General features: G+C 36.0%; 1 protein-coding gene and 1 long non-coding RNA gene across 7 annotated transcripts in view; one reads left to right on the forward strand and one right to left on the reverse strand.

Moving 5' to 3' along the window:
* Positions 1 to 20,764, forward strand: part of PIK3C2G (phosphatidylinositol-4-phosphate 3-kinase catalytic subunit type 2 gamma) — a 422,739-nt gene that overhangs the window by 347,735 nt on the left and 54,240 nt on the right. For all 6 annotated transcript variants that reach the window (XM_021922093.2, XM_021922095.2, XM_017945702.3 and 3 more), the window contains one exon: positions 16,379 to 16,454. In XM_021922093.2, the coding sequence (XP_021777785.2) occupies positions 16,379 to 16,454 (76 nt within the window). The remainder of the gene's footprint in view (positions 1 to 16,378; positions 16,455 to 20,764) is intronic.
* LOC103875653 overlaps positions 1 to 20,764 on the reverse strand; it is a 63,519-nt gene that overhangs the window by 39,204 nt on the left and 3,551 nt on the right. The window contains exon 2 of the long non-coding RNA XR_002515572.2: positions 1,940 to 2,071. This is a non-coding gene — a long non-coding RNA (uncharacterized LOC103875653). The remainder of the gene's footprint in view (positions 1 to 1,939; positions 2,072 to 20,764) is intronic.

Raw genomic sequence — 20,764 nt, forward strand, 5'->3', positions numbered from 1 at the left:
TGGCCTCATAAAGACTTTTATAACTTCACACATTGGGTTTTTTTTTTTTTTTCTCCTGTATTCCAAAGGAATTTTACAGTACTTGGGAAAATATTCATTATATGAGTTATATTGTGATAGAACAGTAATGACATCATCAGATGTTGCTGAGCATTAATAAGCAGTGTGACCTGACTAATCACTCATGCTCTCTGTGATGCATAATGTAGTCAGATTTTAATTATCTGCAAGTAGGTTAGTCCTCATAAAAGCATTACGCATCTCCATATGTTTACGGACACTTGCCTAAGTCAGTTTGTTTATATTCAGGAAATAAAAACATAATTTTAAGATTAAATGAAACATTATTGGCCTAAAGATCATATAAATAATTCCAAACCAAATCCTGTTATTTTCAGATTTTTAAAATGTTGTATTACTGATACAGCTCCCTTTCTTCATATGTATTAACATAGTTATCTACATAAACATTAGAATTTATGTAGTCTATGTGCCATAAATAATTTTACTATTTTAAGTGATATGAACTGCTTAGATGTTTTCATGCATTCACAAATTTTCTTTTCTCTTGTTAATAAAACAAGAGATTTAACTTGAATCTATACTATTTATGCTGAATACTTCCGTAATAGAATAATCTGCATCTCTGATTCTAGAAATTTTCTCCTAAAATGTTTTTCACATTTTATAGTTGATTGTCTTATGACAACATAGGAAAAGTAAAGATAATCCTATACACTTCTACACTAAAACACACCCCAATTTTAGTTATATGATATATTTATTTATAACAATTATAAAATTATTTTATATCACTACATAACTTTGTAAAGACTGTAAATTTTTACTGACACTATATGTAACACTCTTGATTAAGAGCTTTAAGTTGGTTGCAGACAAGAAATTGGAGAGATTAAAAATAATGCAATATATACTTTACTCTCATTGAGTTTACAATACTATAATAAATACAGACATAAATATAAATAATATATGACAGTGAGTGGAAAAATGGAAGAAAAGGAAGTAGAAAATGTAGCTTTAACATGAAATCGTATCACCTTAACTTGCTAATATCAAATATTATTACGTGCCCTTCTAGTATCATTCTTAATTGCAAGCAGTCTTACTTTTGTCAAGGGAATGAGATAAAGAGACTGCTTTAAAGTCCAGAATTGGTTAAGTCAGATGGGCAAGAGGTCTCTGGGGATTTGTTCTAAAGATACAAGAGCAGGCCAGATGGAGGGATGCCTATAAATCTCTGAGATCTCTCTGTTTTTCTGTTTGTCTGTCTCTCTCTCACACACACACACGCACACAACTGACAAAAGAAAATGGACTATCCCAATACCTTTTCTAATGGAGTTGATCAGTTTAGATATCCTTGTTCCATATCTACCTGGCTTATTTTTTAGCTTCATTCTTTTCCTCAAAATGGATTTAAACTTTTTTTCTTTCAGTGTTTGTAGTTCATTCAAGTTCATTCTCGTAGTGCTACAAGAATTCCTTTTGCTTCTTTAAATTTTGCTCTGTTTTGGTGGAATTGTGTTGTGGACTAAATAAGATCTTTATAAAGAGTAATAGAAACGGCCGGGCATGGTGGCTCATGCCTGTAATCCCAGCACTTTGGGAGGCTGAGGTGGGTGGATCACGAGGTCAAGAGATCAAGACCATCCTGGCCAACATGGTGAAATCCCGTCTCTACTAAAAATACAACAATTAGCCGGGCATGGCGGCGTACACCTGTAGTCCCAGCTACTCTGGAGGCTGAGGCAGGAGAATTGCTCGAATCTGCGAGGTGGCGGTTGCAGTGAGCCGAGATCATGCCACTGCACTCCAGCCTGGCAATACAGCGAGACTCCGTCTCAAAAAAAAAAAAAAAAAAAAAAAAAGAGTAATAGAAATATATAATAAAAGTAATAGCAAGTGATAGCAGTACCTAAACAAATGTGCGCCCATATTTGAGGTTAGCTGAGACATTCAAACAGCTGTTGTTTTTTTAAATTTTTAAAGCCATATTCACTGTGAACTTCAGCTCTTCTCAGTATTGCTGTTCATTACCAGAAGTTCCCTAAAATAAGAAATTGATATTACTTAAGTTTTAAGCAGTGTTATTTTTTTTAAAGCAGAAATCAAATGTCAAAATAAATCCAAATGGATAAATCCTATCTTAATAGTGAGCATATGTTTCTTGTTCCCTGCTTGCTAAACCCAGATGTTAATTACTACATTTGTCACTACATTGCTCTTTTCTTATTTGGAGCTAGCTGAGATTATGTTGCATGCAGGATAAATGTCATATGTGTACCATCAGTAAAGCCAAGATTACTTTACACAGTCTACTAAAATGCTGATGACATTTTAAACTGGAAATGTAAAGGATTCTTTAGAAGTTCACGATTCTTCATAGTGTCATTCTTCCATGTGACTCTAATATGAATATAGTGGGTTGAACTACATTAAAGACTGGACATTCTGACATGCTGCTTTATTTAAAAAAAGCAATAAAATAAAATTACTGTTCAACTTTGATTTAAAACTCTTATGGGAATTCATTTTTAAATTCACATTTTTACAGCACTTCATCGTGTTTGAGAGAGATAGATTTAGCTTATTGTTTTAACTCACTAAAACTAAATCTTGCAGCCAATTCTAGATGTTGGCTGAACAGTTAATAAATGGGAATGCTTAATGTGCTATTTTTAAAGAAAGAAAAAATTGATCTCACTGTTATATTACATTACTTCTGGCCTTTGCAAGTACTTTAACTCTGCAGTCTTTGATAACGAGAATATGTTCAGATGACATAGGAAAAGCACTTAGGTTTTAGGTAACTTTGAATTGACCAACTCTCTCAAAAAATCAATCATATTAAATTGTAAATGACTTAACATAATTGGCAAACAGAATATTAGTAAGAACTCTGAACTTAAACTATAAACTGATGCAGATTTAATTTAAAATTATTCAATTGGGTTTCAAATTTGTTCTTTATTGATTGCATTGTTAAATTTAAAAGCACATTATTAGACATTGAAAATCCTATATTAGATAAACATATCTACTCTAACTGTGAAAAAAATACACACACATATATATATATATACACACACACAAAACCTCACAGAGCATTTCATTTAGCTTATCGCATTTACCTGAGTCATTGATATCAAAGGACAGTAACTTTAGATCCCCTAAGAAAAATCCCAAATGTTTATTTATTTATTCACCAAATATGCAACACTCTACATAGGAGAAGTGTTCCAAATATCTAACAACTCTTAGCGCACAAGCACTGACCTAGTCAGGATGTTTGCCAACCACTAATGTGCCTTTATGGCGTGACAAGCTTGCATTGGCTGAACATTTACTGTGATGGCAAAATCTTGGGAATGGAGAGTGGGGCAAGTAGGAGACTGAATCTAAACTCACTGCATTTGAGTTGCCCATAAGGCTTCCAGAGATGTCAAGTGGGAAGGTGGATTCATACATCTCGAGTTTAGCTGGGAGGTTAGGCTGGAAATATTCATAATGCTGTTGTCAGCAAATAATTGATTATCAAAGGCATGAGACAGGATGAGATTACTTAGGGTGAGAGTGTAAATATGAAAAAGAAGCAGTCTGAGGACTAGACTCTGCAGAACACCAATTTTAAAGCTTGAAGAGATACAAGAGAATCAACAAAGGAGGCTAAGCAGGTGCAACCAGTTGAACACCAGAAGACTGTGGTGCCTGGAATTTCAGAGAAAAGCGAATTTCAAAGAAGAAGGGATAATAAGCTGTGTCAAATGCTACTGATGGTCAAAAGTTGAGAACTGACCACTGGATTAAGCAAAAATGGATATGATTAGTGAAATGAAGAAAAACAGTTTGAAAGCAGGCTGGCCAGGATGGCCAGGTAGAAGCAGCTAGTGTGCACAGCTCTCATGGAGAGAAATAGAAGGGGCAAGGAAATTCAGCACCTGGGACTGAAGCATCCAGGTTCACGCAGTGGGATTCATCAAGAAAACAAGTCAACCCACAGAGAATGGAGAAAAGCAACAACCGCCTACTGAGAAGTGACACAAAAACAGGGGAGCTTCCCCAGCTCAGGGAAATGGTAAATGAGTGAGCAAACCCCAGGAACCACAGTTCTCCCATGGATTTGGCAACCCTTGGGTCAGGAGATCCCCTCGTGAACCCACTCCACCAGGCCCTTCAGTCTGACAGACTGAGCTGCGCAGAATCTCCGCGGAGCAGCCACTAAGACACACGCGAAGCACCAGGAGTTTTAGATACCGGGCTTCCCAGCAAAAGTGGTCGCAACTCTGGCAAAGTGAGAGGTTAGACTCCCATACATACCCCTAAGAAATAGGCTGAATCCAGGGGGCTGAGCAGCAATGGTGTGCAGGCTCCGCTTCCACAGAACCTGGCAGGATGAGACCCACTGGCGGAGAATTTCAGTCAGGCACAGGTAGCAGCATTACACCTCCCCGAAACCGAGCTCCCACAGCGAGGGGTGGGCTGCCATCTTTGCTGTTTTGCAGCCTTAGCAGTTACTGCCTTCAGTGCAGCCACTCTAAGAAAAAGCAGTCAGACTGCTTTTCTTTTTCATGTGGGACCCGGACCCCTCTTCTCCTCACTGGGCAGGACCTCCCAGCTGGTATCACCAGCCACTCTCATCAGTGTTTTCTAACTGGCCGTGGTTCCAAGCCTCTCTGGCACGAAGCTCCCACAGAGAGGGACGGGCGGCCATCTTTGCTCTTTCACAGCTTTAGCCGTCGTCGTTTTCAGGCGCTAGAGAGTCCGGGGTGACTATAGGCTGGACCAGGCCCGTGGCACAGCACAGCAGCTCTGTGGAGAAGCAGCCAGATTGCTTTTTCACGTGGATTCTGAATCCTATTTCTCTTCACTGGGCAGAATCTCCTGACTGAGGTCTACAACCACCCCTGTCAGTGTGTTCAGGCCAGCAACAAGTCCGTATGTCCCTTGGATACAGACAGAGCTCCCAGACAGAGGGGTAAGCCACTATATTTGCTGTTTCAAAGCCTTTGCTGTTGGTACCTGCACTGTAGGTGCTGAAAAATCCAAGGTGACTGGGGACTAGAGCAGACCCCCAGCATACTGCAGCCCTACAGAAAAGTGGCCAGACTGTTTGTTACATGGGTCTCCAGCCCTGTATCTCCTCAGTGGGTGGGACCTCCTGGCCTGAGTCTCCAGCCATTCCTCGTTAGGAATATCAAGACAGTAACAGCTCTGCCACTCCCTGGGACAGAGCTCCCAGTGGGAAGGGTGGGTTGCCACCTTTGCTGTTTTGCAGCCCTTGTCCTGCTGTCTCCAGGCTCTGAAGAGTCTATGGGGATCAAGGGCTGGTCCAGAGCCCAAGCACAGAGCACCTACTGCACAGAAAAGTGGACATACTGTTTGCCACACAGGTCCTAGTCATCACTTCTTACTAAGCAGGGCTTCCCAACCTGGGACTCCAGCACAACTACCCTTCCCCTGGCTGACCACTTTAATCAGAGGCAGCCCACGGGTTAAAGGAACACCCACATGCAAAGATAAGAAAAAAACCAATACAGGAACTCCGGCAACTCAAATGGTGAATTATGTCCTCCAAATTATTGCACTAGTTCTCCAACCAAGGGTTCTTAACTAGGCTGAGTTGGCTGGAATGACAGAAATAGAATTAAGGATATGGATAGGAAAAAAGATCATTGATGCTCAGGAGAACAGCAAAACCTAATCCATAAGAATCACAATAAAATAATGCAGGAGCTGATAGTTAAAATAGACGTATTTTTAAAACCCTAATAGATCTGATAAAGCAGAAAAACATGCTAAAGTATTTTACAATGCAATTACAAATATTAACAGCAGATTAGGCCAAGCTGGGGAAAGAATTTTGGAACTTCAAGACTGGCTCTCTGAAATAAGAGGGTCGGACAAAAATAAAGAGAAAAAGAATGAAAAGAAATGAACAAAACCTCTGAGACATATGGAATCATGTAAAGAAGTCAAATCTATGAATTATTGGCATCCCTGAAAGGAATGGGGAGAAAGCAAACAACTTGGAAATATATTTCTGAATATCATCAATTGAAAACTTCCCTAACATTGCTAGAGAGGAAAACAGTAAAATTCAGTAAATATAGAGGACCCCTGCAAGATTCAACAGAAGATGATCATCCCAAGACACATAATCATCAGATTTTCCAAGATTGAAATGAAAGAAAAAATATTAAAGGGAGCTAGAGAGAAAGGGAAGGTCACCTACAAAGAGAACACCATCAGGCTAACAGTGGACCTCTCAGCAGAAAATCTATAAGCCAGAAGAGGCTGGGGGCCTGTATTTAACATTCTTAAAGAAAAAAAAATCTTCAACCAAGAATTTTATATCTAACCAAATTAAGCTTTCTCAGTGAAGGAGAAATAAGATCCTTTTCAAATAAGCAAATGCTGATGGAGTCCGTTACCACCAGACCTGCCTTACAAGAGATCTTGAAAGGAGCACTAAATATAGAAAGGAAGCATTATTACCAGATGATACAGAAACACACTTAAGTACACAGACCAGTGACACTCTAAAGCAAACACACAAACAAGCTGGCATGATAACCAGCTAACAACACAATGACAGGATCAAATCTACCTATAACAAAACTAAACTTGAATGTAAATGGACTAAATACCCATTTACATTACACACAGTGTCATTTACATATAAAAAGCACAGAGTGATCTACTGGATAGAAAAGCAAAACCCAATGGTATGCTATCTTTAAGAGTCCCATCTCACACACAGTGACACCAATAGACTCAAAATAAAGGGATGGAAGAAAATCTACCAAGCAAATGGAAACCAGAAAAAAAGCAAGAGTTGTAATCCTAATTTCCAGCAAAATAGGCTTTAAACCAACAAAGATTAAAAAAAAAAAGGCATTACATAATGGTAAAGCATTCAATTCAACAAGGAGACCTAACTATCCAAAATATATATGCAGCCAACACAGGAACACCCAGATTCATAAAGCAAGTTCTTAGAGACCTACACAGAGACTTAGACTCCCACACAATAATAGTGTGAGACTTCCACTGACAGTACTAGACAGATCATTGAGGCAGAAAATTAACAAAGATGTTGAGGACCTGAATTCAACATTGCACCAAATGGATCTAACAGACCTCTATGGAATTCTCCACCCAAAAACGACAGAACATACATTTTTCTAATTGCCACATGGCACATACTCTAAAATCAATCACACAGTCGGACAGAAAGCAAGGCTCAGCAAAATCAAAATAACTAGAATTATACCAAACACATTCTCAGACCACAGCAAAATAAAAATAGAAATCAAGACTAAAAATATTGCTTAAAACTATGCAATTACATGGAAGTTAAATAACTTACTCCTGAATGGCTTTGGGGTATACAATGAAATTAAGGCAGAAATCAAGAAGTTCTTTGAAACTAATAAGAACAAAGATACAGCATACTAGAATTTCTGGGACACAGCTAAAGCAGTGTTAAGAGGGAAATTTATTGCACTAAACACCCACATCAAAAAGTTAGATCTCAAAGTAACAACCTAATATCACAACTAAAAGAACTAGGGATTCAAGAGCAAACCAACCCCAAAGCTAGTGTAAGAGTAACCAGATAAGAAATAATCAAATAATAAGAAATAACCAAAATCAGAGCTTAACTGAAGGAGATCAAGACACAAAAAAAAATTCAAACAATCAATTAATCTAGGAGTTAATTTTTTTGAAAAAATTAGTAAGATATATAGGCTATTAGCTAGACTAACAAAGAAGAAAAGAGAGAAGATCCAAATAAACACAATTAGAAATGACAAAAGGGACATTACCATTGACCTCACAAAAATACAACCAACCATCAGAGACTTACTTATGAGCACCTCTATGCACACAAATTAGAAAACCTGAAAAGGATGAATAAATTCCTGCACACACATACACCATCCCAACACTGAACCAGGAAAAAATTAATTCCTTAAACAGGCCAGTGATGAGCTCTGAAACTGAATCAGTAATAAATAGCCTAGTAACCAAAAAAGCCCAGGATCAGACAGATTCATAGATGAATTTATCAGATGTATAAAGAAGAGCTGTACAATTACTACTGAAACTGTTTTTGAGGAGGGACTTTTCCCCAATTCATTCCATGAGGCCAGCATCATCCTGATACCAAAGCCTGGCAGAGACACAACAAATAAAGAAAACTTCAGGCCAATATAACATTGATGCAAAGATTCTCAACTAAATATTTGCAAATCAAATCAGAAGGACATAAAAAAGCTAATTCACCACAATGGAGTAGGCTTCATCCCTGGGATGAAAGGTTGGGTCAACATATGCAAGTCAATAAATGTAATTCATCACATAAACAGAACTAAAGACAAAAGCCACATGACTATCCCAATACATGCAGAAAAGGTGTTTGACAAAATTCAACATCACTTTATTTTAAAAACTCTCAATAAACTAGATACTGAAGGAACCTATCTCAAAATAATAGACGCCATCTATAACAAACCCACAGCCAACATCATACTGAATGGGCAAAAGCTGGAAGCATTCCCCTTGAAAATCAGCACAAGATAAGGATGTCCTCCCTCATCACTCCTATTCAACATAGTATTGGAAGTCCTGGCCAGAGCTGTCGGACAAGAGAAATAAATAAAAGTCATCCAAATAGGAAGATAGGAAGTCAAGCTATCTCTGTTTGCAAATGACATTATACTATATGTCAAAAACCCCATTGTCTCAGCCCAAAAGCTCCTTAAGCTGATAGACAACTTCAGCAAAGTTTTGGGAAACAAATCAACATACAGAAAGGAGTAGCATTCCTATACACCAACAAAATCAAGCCAACAGCCAAATCAAGAATGAAATCCCCTAAGAATGAAATCCCTTTCATAACTGCCATAAAAAGAATAAAATACCTAGGAATACAACTAACCAGAGAGGTGAATGATCTCTAAAATGAGAATTACAAAACATTGCCCAAAGAAATCAAAGATGATACAAACAAATGGGAAAAACATTCCATGCTCATGGATATATCGGAGCTTGCAGTGAGCTGAGATCCGGCCACTGCACTCCAGCCTGGGCGACAGAGTGAGACTCCATCTCAAAAAAAAAAAAAAAAAAAAAAGAAAGATTAATATCATTAAAATGGCCATACTGCCCAAAATGATTTGCAGAGTTAATGCTACTCCTATCAAGCTACCAATGACTTTCTTCACAGAACTGGAAAAAAACTATTTTAAAACTCATATGAAACCAAAAACCAACAACAACAACAAAACAAAACAAAAATGCCTGAATAGCCAACACAATCCTAAACAAGAAACAAAACTGGAGGCATCACGTTACCTAACTTCAAAACTATACTACAGGGAGACAGTAATTAAAACAGCATGGTACTGATTTTTTAAAAAAAACAGACATATATACCAGTAGAACAGAATAACAAGCCCAGAAATAAGGCTGCACACCTATAGCCAACCATTTTTGACAAACCTGATAAAAGCAATGGGGAAAGCACTCCCTATTCAATATATGCTGCTGAGATAACTGGCTCACCATATGCAGAAGATCAAAACTGGACACCTTCTTTCTGCCACATACAAAACCCACTCAAGATGGAATAAAGACTTACATACAAAACCCAACACTATAAAAACCCTAGAAGACAACCTAGACAATACCGTTCTGAACACAGGAACAGGCAAAAATTTCATGATGAAGGCACCAAAATCAATCACACCAAAAGGAAAAAATTGAAAAATGGGATCTAATTAAACTTAAGAGCTTCTGCACAGCAAAAGAAATAATTAACAGAGCAAACAGAAAACCTACTGAATGAGCGAAAATACTTGCAAGCTATGCATCTGACAAAGGTCTAATATCAACATTTATAAGAAACTTAAATTTACAACAAAATAAAACAACCCCATTAAAATGTGGGCAAAGGACATTAACAGACACTTTTCAGAAGACATACATGTAGCCAAGAAGCATAGGAAAAATTACTCATATCACTGATCATTACATAAATGCAAATCAAAACCAATGAGATACCATCTTACACCAGTCAGAATAGCTATTATTAAAAAGTCAAAAAATAACAGGTGCTAGAGAGGTTATAGAGAAAAAGAAATGCTTATACGCTGTTGGTGGGAGTGTAAATTAGTCCAAGCATTGTGGAAAGCAGTATGGTGATTCCTCTAGGAGCTAGAAACAGAACTACCACTTGACCTAGCAATCCCATTACTGGATATATACCCAAAGAAATATAAATCACTCTACCATAAAGACATACACGTGTAGGCTTATTGCAACACTATTTACAATAGCAAAGAAATGGAATCAACCCAAATACCCTCAATGGCAGATTGGATAAAGAAAATGTGGTACATATACACCACGTAATACTATGCAGCCATAAAAAAGAGCAAGATCATATCATTTGCAGGAACATAGATGGAGCTGGAGACCACTGTTCTTAGCAAACTAATGCAGGAACAGAAAACCAAATACCACATGTTCTCATTTATAAGAAACTACAACCACTTGAGGAATTAAGCAGAAAAGAAACATTCTTCATAATGTGAGAATCCTCTAGGTATTTCAGGACACTTAGGATAAGTGACCTTGCCCATTAATTTCTAGCTCATTTATAAGTGGGAGCTAAAGTATGAGAACACATGAACATATGAACACAAAGACAGGAACAACAGACACTGGAGTCTACTTGAGGGTGGAGGTTAGGAGGAAAGAGAGGATCAGAAAAAAGAACTACAGGGAACCCATATAACAAACCTGCACATGTACCCATGAACTTAAAAGTTTTTTTATAAAAAGAAAGAAGATTAAAGTTGTAATCAGGAGATCTATTTATGGATCTATTAATAAATTAGATACGATTTTAAAATTAAAAAAAAGAAAAAGAAAAACAGTTTGATGGGAATCTTAGGAACAAAACCTTGATTGGAATTGCTTAAGGGAGAATGTAAAGAGAGGAATTGAGATAGAAAGCAGAAAACCATCCTTGCAGGAGCTTTGCTCTAAAGATGAAAGAGTTTGCAGAGAAATGTAGGTCAAAATTTTTCTTTATTAAAATAAATTATAGCATCTTTATGAATTCCAGTGACCTATGATAAGTAGGCAAGTGCAATAACAGGAGGTAGAGGGCAGTATAGTCAGTAGACACACTATTCAAATCTGGATTTTTGTTTTGTTTTGTTTTGTTTTGTTTTGTTTGTTTTTTTGAGACAGAGTCTCGCTCTGTTGGCCAGGCTGGAGTGCAGTGGCGCAATCTCGGCTCACTGCAAGCTCCGCCTCCCGGGTTCACGCCATTCTCCTGCCTCAGCCTCCCGAGTAGCTGGGACTACAGGCGCCCGCCACCTCACCTGGCTAATTTTTTGTATTTTTGGTATAGACGGGATTTCACCGTGTTAGTCAGGATGGTCTCGATCTCCTGACCTCCTGATCCACCCGCCTCGGCCTCCCAAAGTGCTGGGATTACAGGCGTGAGCCGCCATGCCCGGCCAAATCTGGGCATTTTTATGAAGGAAGAAAAAAATAGAGGTTAGAAGAGCAAGGAAATGCAAAGAGGATGCCTACCCCACCTTCTTCTGGGACAGGATTATTAAGAAAATGAGAGGGACCACAGGTACCATTTCAGAGACTTAAAGGGGAAGAGGAATGGAATGCTCAGAGAATACAATGTGTTTAGCACATAAGGAATTTTGCCCATGGCATTCTCCAAGGCTTATTGCTGTCTTTTCTTTTTTCCACAATGCTCCATTTTCATCTTTCTTAAAACAAACATGATTGTAATGCTTTTCTTCTTTACATTGATAAATAGGTCAATCTAGCCTTAAGCTAGAAGAGGAATGTGCTCTAGCTTCCCTACAAAGTTCTCTCTTGCTCTCTCCTGCCTGTCCCCCATCAACACTCTTCACTTCTATAGTCCATTTTCAGTGGTCACATAAGTGAGCCTGGACTTAGTAACTACACGGTCCCAGTTTTGTTTGTATTGATTCTCTCTGGTATCCAACTTTCTCATTTATAGAATACAGTATTCAGAGTTTTTTTTTTAACCTGGGAAACTACAACCACTTGAGGAATTAAGCAGAAAAGAAACATTCTTCATAATGTGAGAATCCTCTAGGTATTTCAGGACACTTAGGATAAGTGACCTTGCCCATTAATTTCTAGCTGTATCCTCCAGTCCTTGACACAACCAAAAGTATGGCCACATACTTTCCAAACACCTCATATTCTAGGGTTGATAGATATAATACGGGTTACCCAGTTAAATTTGAATTTTCCATAAACCATAAAGTTTTTAGTAAAAGTATGTCCAAAATATTGTATGGGCACCCTCTGTTTTTATTACTCTAGTTGGTAACCCTACATATGGGGAACCCTCCTGCATACATCATAGACTATGTGAAAATGGCCCCTTAGAGTTGTGCAGTGTCCAACCTACACTACTAAATGTGGCAACACTGTTTGGAGGTCAATACCGTGGAGAACACTGGCGTAAGTTATTAATGAGAGCAACTGTAGCACTGATATTTCTATAAATCTTCAGACTATCTATTGGTAGTGCAATATGCTAAAAAGCTGTGGGATGCATACATATAAGCAAAATCAAATCTAAGAAAATTTAAAAGTTGATCATTTTGAGATCCAGTAATATTACTTTTTGTACCTTCTTTATCTCTTTTATTGATTTATCCCTCTCTTGACTCTGGATCTTGTTTGTTTATTCCCAGGAGAGAACATAACCTTGTTACAATAAGAAGTTAGTATTTAGTCAACCATACCCAGAATTGTAAATGAGGACTTGAAGGATATGACAGTGCAAACACAAGGGAATAATTAGCTAGTAGTGACATTTCAGACACTAATTGGAAAGATTTCTTGCCTACTATTGAAGTTTAATAACCATTGGATGATGAGGGCAAAATGTCACCAAAGAAGAGTAATTGACTAGTTGTCAAAAGGCCAAAGAGGGTCAAATTTCCTTAAACAGATTCTGCAGTCTGAGGTTTGATTTTACGTTTTCAAAATAAAAAATCTTGACTTGGTCATCTCCTTGAATATGAGTCTATTTCTTAAAAGTAGACTTCTATTAAACAAGTTCGCAAGAGATCAATTCACAGATGAAAATTGGCAACTGACTAATTTACAATGATACATAAAAGAAAATTGGTGACTAATTTACAATGATGCATAAACTACTATGCAGATAAGAATATCTGCATTTGAAACGGATGTATTCTACATTTGAAGACAGACATCAGTTTGTTTCTGTTAACTAGTATTTATTGAAATAAACACTGTTTTATTGAAGAGAGGCATAAGTGAATAAGTCACAGTCTGCACTTGTATTTTACTAAGATTAACAAGAGTAGAGAAAAGAGAACATGACAAACCCTGGGCAAATGGGTGCATAGGGGCAGAAAAGAAAGAGAAAGGAGAATGTAGGAAGACAAAGAGGTGACAGACCATGACACTTTTGAGAAAGTAAACATAATTCAGCAAAGGTAAGCTTGAAGCACCAGATGAGAAAGGGTGAGAGAAGAACATAGGGAAACAGGCAAGATCCCACTCAAGACCAGTCTTACAAGCTTTGTTCAGCAGTTGGTCTGTTTCTTAAGAGTAATGCAGAATCACTACAAGTTTTAAGCAGTTAATGATTAGATTTTCATTTTGAAAGATCTGTTGAGCAATTGTGTAGAGAATGGATTGGATTAAAGGGTAGCAAGATCAGTATTAAGGACCCAAGACAAGCATCAAGGCTATAACATAGATGAGAACTGATGATGTTGGAACTAGATGATATTAGTATACCTGGAAGGAGAAGATGGATAGGTGAGATATTTAGCAGGTAAAATCCACAGAGTTTAGCAATTAATTTCAGGTATGGGGTGAGGAGAACAGAGAAACCAAGTAGGTACACTCTATTTTGAACACGGACATAAGAGAAGAAGCAAATTGAGGTGGAGGAAAGGAAAAAGTATTTAGTGGCATACTTTTGTGGTTTGATTTGTCCTTAGAAGAGTCAAGTGAACCAATAAAAAGATATTTTGAGATAGAGGGCTTAGGTTTAGGAGACAAATCTGGAATAAATGTTTAGATTTATGCATCGTTATAGATGTCACCAAAGATCATAGTATCACTCAGAAAGGATACATTAGAGTAATAAAAGAGATGAGCCTAGAAGTTAGAAACACTTAAACTTAAATCATAAGCAAAAGGAAAAGGAGTCCACAAAAAAGTCTCAGAAGTGATGGCAAGACTAAGGGAAGACAGTCACTTGGGAGAACATGGAATATAAAAGCAAAGAAAAGACAGAATTCACTAAAAATGGAATAGCTATATCGTGACAAAGGAAATTCCCATTTGTTTTGAAATATATATATGTATTTTTTTTTAAGAGAGGGGTTGTGAGAGAAGATAATTAGAGCATTTTTCAGAGGACATTTAGTGGCAGAAACCTGAATGTAGTTGATCATAAAGTGAGTAGAAATTGAAGAAGTAGAACCAGTGTGAGCACAGACAATTCTTCCCATAGGTTTATTTGCATCAGGGAAGAGAAAAATAACACACAATTTGCAAGGGGCATTAATGACAAAATTCGATTTACGTGTGAGTATACTTTGGGTGGTTTGACTCACCTGTTTGTTAGTTTTTAAAATGGACAGAATTGACCATATTTTATGTTAATGAGGAAAAAGGGAAGAAGGGTGAAGTGGCTAAAATATAGATGGAAATCTTCTACAAGGTTCCTGAGGAGGAACTAATAGAATCCAAGGCACAGATAAAGGGCTCAGCATTAGATGGTTTGCCAGGACTGCCATAACAAACTACTAAAAATTGGATGGCTTAAACAACAGCATATTATTGTTTCACAGTTCTGGAAGCTAAAAGTCTGAAATAAAGATGTCTGCAGGGTTGGTTCCTTCGGATGGCTATGAGGAAAGAATCTATTCCAGGTCTCTCTCCTTGGCTTGTAGATGGTCGTCTTCTTCCTATGTCTCTTCACCTTGTCTTCCTTCTATGAGTGTGCCCAAATTTCCTCTTTTTATAAAGACACCAGTCAATTGGATTAGGGGCCCACTCTACTGCAGTATTACCCCATCCTAACTTAACTCATTACATCAGCAATGACCTTATTTCCAAATAAGATCATGTCCTGGAGTACCGGGGATGAGAACTTTAAGATATGAATTTGGGAGGAGGAAATAATTTAACTATAACAGATGGAAAGACATATTTTTTTCCATTGTAAGAGGATGGAAAGCTGTGTGTCTGTAGATTTTATGGCAGGAAGTATAGGAATTTCCATCTGCCTTTTATTTTCTTTGAAGTAGAGATAGTTGTTAGCAGAGAAGGAGTCAGAGTTGGAAGTTAAAGTCTCCTGGGGAAGAGTAGAAACAGCCATTGGACAGTGAGAGAAGAGAACAGGGAGGCTGTAAGGCAGCTTTGACAGCTACTAGGGTATCAACCTATGAAAGGTAGTCCAAGGAAATAATCAATCATTCTTTGGTGCCCTTTAGATAATAATATAATATCTCATGGAGAGGGCTACTTTTGGCCATATAGTAGCTTACAACAAAATGTGTGCCAGTTTTACTAAGGAAAAGCTGTTCCCAGACTTCCCAGTTAGCTATTCATTTGGAGATCAGGTTAAATGCCAATTTGTTTGTGATTATCCCTATTTAAAAGAGAAACATGCTTCTCTGTACATAGTAAAATTATATATAACTAGAATTTTTATTAAAGTAATAATCTGTTTTCTCCACTTAATTGTATTCTAAAGAGAGAGAACACCTTATGCATCTTTCTGTCTTGAAATAAATATCCCCTGACATTCCTTAGTGCTCTGAGTGTAGTCAGTACTCAGCGAGTATTCCTAGAATTGAACCTTGAGTATTGTTACTTACTAATTGTTACTCACTAAGTGAGCATCTGTGTCCCACTCAGAGTAATTTTTCTCAGAAAGGCCATCCAAGGATACAACTTGTTTTCAAAAATTGAGATGTGAAATGCATGCATATTTGTAAAATTCAAGAATGTGGACATTTATGATGAGGTCCAAGAGCAGAGCACACTTGAACCTCTTGAAGAAACAGAAAGTAATCTGACCTCCAATCACACAAAAGTTTAGTTTAACTTAACGGTAAAATGATAGCATTGACCTAATAAACCTTTCTAATATACTTTCTGTTTGTGGAATCTACAACAGGTATCTATTTTAAAATGATATACATGGCAATTGTGTGTAATAATGAATAGGAGTAACAAATATAAGAAATGAAGAAATATTATGTTTCGTTTTGTTTTTCAGAGTGATTGTGTACTTAGCTTTTTCCTCTCCGAGGCTGTGCAACAAACAGTTGAAGAATCATCACTTGTGTACCTAGGTGAGTAACTTTGTCATTATATTGTGTGCAGTGATTTTCAATATAATTGGACAAAAAGATATCACAACTATTTTTTTTCAATTTTTCAATTAAAATCTCTTTTTAAGAGTAAGCCTTTAATACTCTTTTGTAACCATTTCTATAGCATAAACTTGAATAATCCAGATTTTGAAAAAATAAAACATGAGATTGTAGAATTCTCTTAAAAAATTGTAGAATTCTAGAGGTGTGGGGCTTTGATGAAAGGTTGACTCTATTCTGTCACTAAAGTCTCTCAAGAAAATTGTTTCTCTGTGTTTCAAGAAATTAAACTGCAGACTACTGTCAAATCTTTTTTATTTTGATTATAATATTATTTCTTTGAAAGGTATTTTGAAATACATTTGCACACATTAAAAATTTAGCATTATTAGTGCAAAAACTAAAATGGTTGAGAACTTTTTTTTGATTTCTTACATTATAGAATATTCAAGATTTGTTTCAGCAGTGATGAGTGACAAAAGATTTGATTCTCAATACATTTAGATTACAGGCTACATATTAAATACAATGTATTATCTTAAAACAACAGAACTCATATTTCCTAGCACAATATGCAAACTATTACAATAAGCAAGGATTAGCTGGAAGTTATTCCTTCTTGTGCTAATCAAATTATTTTCTTTTTCACGTTTTTGAATTCTTAATTCTTTTGTCACAAAACATTAGCTGGTTCTAAGCAAGAAGCACAATACTTATTTTAAGCACTATTCCTGTCTGTTGAAAATAAGTGTATGTTGTTAAATGATTACATGGTGAAATCATTCGAGTATATTAAAATGTTTATTTACCTAGGAAAACATTAAGCAAAAAACTCAGATTTCACCATTTTACTACCTCTGCCAGTTAATTAAGAGGGCGGATTCCAGATACCTATGTATCTAGGCACATGACTTAGAAAAATAATAGCGATATTTAACTCTAAATCTGGGAAATACTAATACTCTTTGCCTTTACTCACTAACTAAATATGCCTTGGGAGAACAATTGAGGAATTTAAGGAATTTATCTTGTTCAAATGCCAATTCAATCATCTCTTCTCTACTTAAACCTTCTCTTTGGCTTCTGATTGCCTTTAGGCAAGGCCAGCGGTATCCACTTGTGACCTGCACAGTCACACAGGGCAGGGTGCTGAAAAAGTTCTTGCACTTGGTTTAATACTCTGCTGCCACTGTCTTGAAATTCTTAATAAGTTTTGAAAAACGATCCCCACATTTTTATTTTGCACTGGGCACCCCCAATTATGTAGCTGGTCTTGGCCTTTGGATAAACATCAAAACTCTCATCATGGCATTCCAGCAGAATATGGTCTTTGCTATACACTCCTAGAATGTTATTTCTTCAAAACACTTATTGCCATGATAATTCTTGCTTGTGTGTTTATTTGTAGACTAGAAATCCACTGGGGATAATCCATGTCCATATGGTTCACCATTGTATCCCTGGGGTCATGTACAGTGTCTGGGCTACTATAGTTGTTCAATAAATAATTACTGAATAAATTACTGATGACAAAAAGAACAATTATGGTGGACACCTTGATATTCTCTATCAAGGTAGCGTGGCATTTGTAAAATAATTTTCAATTTTGGTTTTTTCTCCCTTGTCCTTATCAAAATGATGCTATTCCACCCAAACTGATTACTTCATATGTAAATGTCCTGGCACAAGAAATTCAAGGCCTCCCAACCACTAAAATTACCTTAACGTTATCACTTGGAATAAAAAAATCTACAAATTATTACACTAAATATTATGGATACCAGACTCAACAAAGCAGTAACCAAAAAAGTTGCTGGATTTTAATTTAAGTGTGACATGATCCTATATATTCTCCCAAAATTAATATAGCCCACATACCAAATAATACCTCCACAAAAAATAAAATTATCTACTCACATCTACTACATAGCTTTGACACACAGAAGATAGATATTTGTCAAGGTATGGAAATAATAACATAGGTAATGGAGTAGAACATGATCAAACCCAGCAATTGTCAGGGTTAAGAGGATGAGTTAATGAGCATGATTAAGCACCATTAATAATTACAAATGATTGCAAACAGAAGCTTTCAATCATTACCTCATATCACTACCTCCCATTTGAGATGTTAATTTAAAAGAGAACTTGAGGCCATGCTGTCTACATGGCAGGGTCTCACTAGTTAATGGTCTAGCTACTTGCTCTGGCAGAGCCCAGATCAATTATCCATGGGTTGAAGTATGGTACTCAGGTTTTCAATTAAAATGTTAATGATGTGAAAGGCCAAGCAGTGTAAGAAGAGAACTATTTAAAAATAAATACTTGTATTAAGTTGTTTCTGAAACATTCAGTTGAAAGCTTTGAAATAGTAGCCATTTTGCTATGTTGTATGACCTCATGTTTTTAATTAGAAAAATATTTTAGACTTTTGCATGTCTCTAATCTGGGAAGGAAAAGATTAAAAAATGATGAGTTAGAGGGTTTTCTCTAATTACCTCATCTCTAACATCTGGGCGTGAAGGATATAACTAAAATCTAAGAAATCAAGCAATAAAAAAATCTATATCTGTGTTAGGGAAACACCAGAAAACCAAGAAAAATCACAATATCGAATATAATTGGGTGATAGATGAAATAGAGTGAGAAAGATTGTGTACACTAATTTCACCTTTATCTTTACTCACTTAGGAAACAAGTATTGTCAAAAGAAATAAAAAGTCTAACGCTATTAAATAAAGGCAACTGCTAAAACAAAAGTAGCAAGTTTCTTAGGTATCATAAATACGTGAAAATAAAAGCAAATTACTTAGCAAAAGACTTCCTTTAAAAATCATAAAAATGATAATATAAAGCATTAAGACAAACCTAAGAGAAAACTAATCTATTACATTAATAAGTATAAATGGGCTTAACTCATCTATTAAGGAAGTTCTTTTTCAAACTGGAATAAAAATGCAAATTATAACTCTCTGTGAAAACACACCTAAAACAAAGTGATGGTAAAAGGTTGAAAATTAAAATACAGCCATGGGTATATTAGGCAAAGCAGAGAAAATTCAATCAGAGGTCACAATCTTGATGAAGAAAAGGAGGAATTTAGGCTAAAAAGCATCGAATTAAATAAGAGATAGAATTTTATAATGAGTACAATTCTCAATAAAAATAGGCACAGTTATGACTACATAGCAAATGATATGACAGCCACATATATAAAGCAGAAATTATTGAACACACAAGAAGAAACACACAAAAACACACTAGTAGTAGGACACTCTAATTCACGTCTTGATTTATGAAAGCCCAAATGGAAAAAACTAAGTAGATTTATAGAAAAATAAAGTAATTAATAAGTCAAATTTTTTATCCTGAAAAAAAAATGTATCTTCTCTTCAAATGCCTGTGAAAGTTTATAAAATAGATGATATATTTGACTACAGGAAAGCTCAATAAAGTCCAAAAAGTAAAAATAATGTAGTTGAAATTCTTTAATCATTTTATCACTTTAACGAAGTGAAAATGTAATGGAAATTTTCAGAAAACTAGAAGACAGTTAGGTTTAGGAATTAAAAAAAAATCTTTTGAACAACTGGTGGATCAAAAGGATTACAAAAAAAATTTGCTAAATTTCTAAAGACTAGCGATAGGGAAATACTACATCTCAGAAACCATGAAAGATAAAACTATGCTCAGAGGAAAATTGGAATAAGAGTTACAAACCAAACGAAACAAACAAAAAAAGGATAAAGATAAAAGTAGATTTCAATTAGTTAGAACAAAGAAAACAGTGGAACAAATTAGTAGTAGAAAGTAAACAATAAAATAAATAAGTCACTATCTAACCTAATCAAAAATGGGGAGTAATACAAGTACACAAATATTAAAACAAAAGGAAATGCAAGAATTAACCACAGAAAGATGAAATTAAACAATAGTAACAGACTACCTGTTCAATTCCAGAAAATACATTTGTAAATCTGTCTGAAATTGATAATTTTCTAGGAAAACAAAATTTACTTGGCCCAGAGAAGATAATTCTAACAAGATTAAGTTTGATAAATACAATATAATGCTTCAAAATGCAAGCAAAACTTTTACATTTTTAAAAAAGTACCAAGTTCAGATGATTTCCAGAGGAATTCTACCAAACTCTTTAAAAGCAGACAATTTCACTGTTACTTAAACACTTCCAGAGCAGAGAAAAAGAAAGAAAATTTTCCATATTACTTTTATGATGCACAAAAAGTATTTATACCAGTAGCTTCTAGGATTACAAGGGTGGCAAATAA

This window comes from Papio anubis, chromosome 9 (assembly GCF_008728515.1).
Source record: "Papio anubis isolate 15944 chromosome 9, Panubis1.0, whole genome shotgun sequence".
Classification (NCBI taxonomy): domain Eukaryota; kingdom Metazoa; phylum Chordata; class Mammalia; order Primates; family Cercopithecidae; genus Papio; species Papio anubis.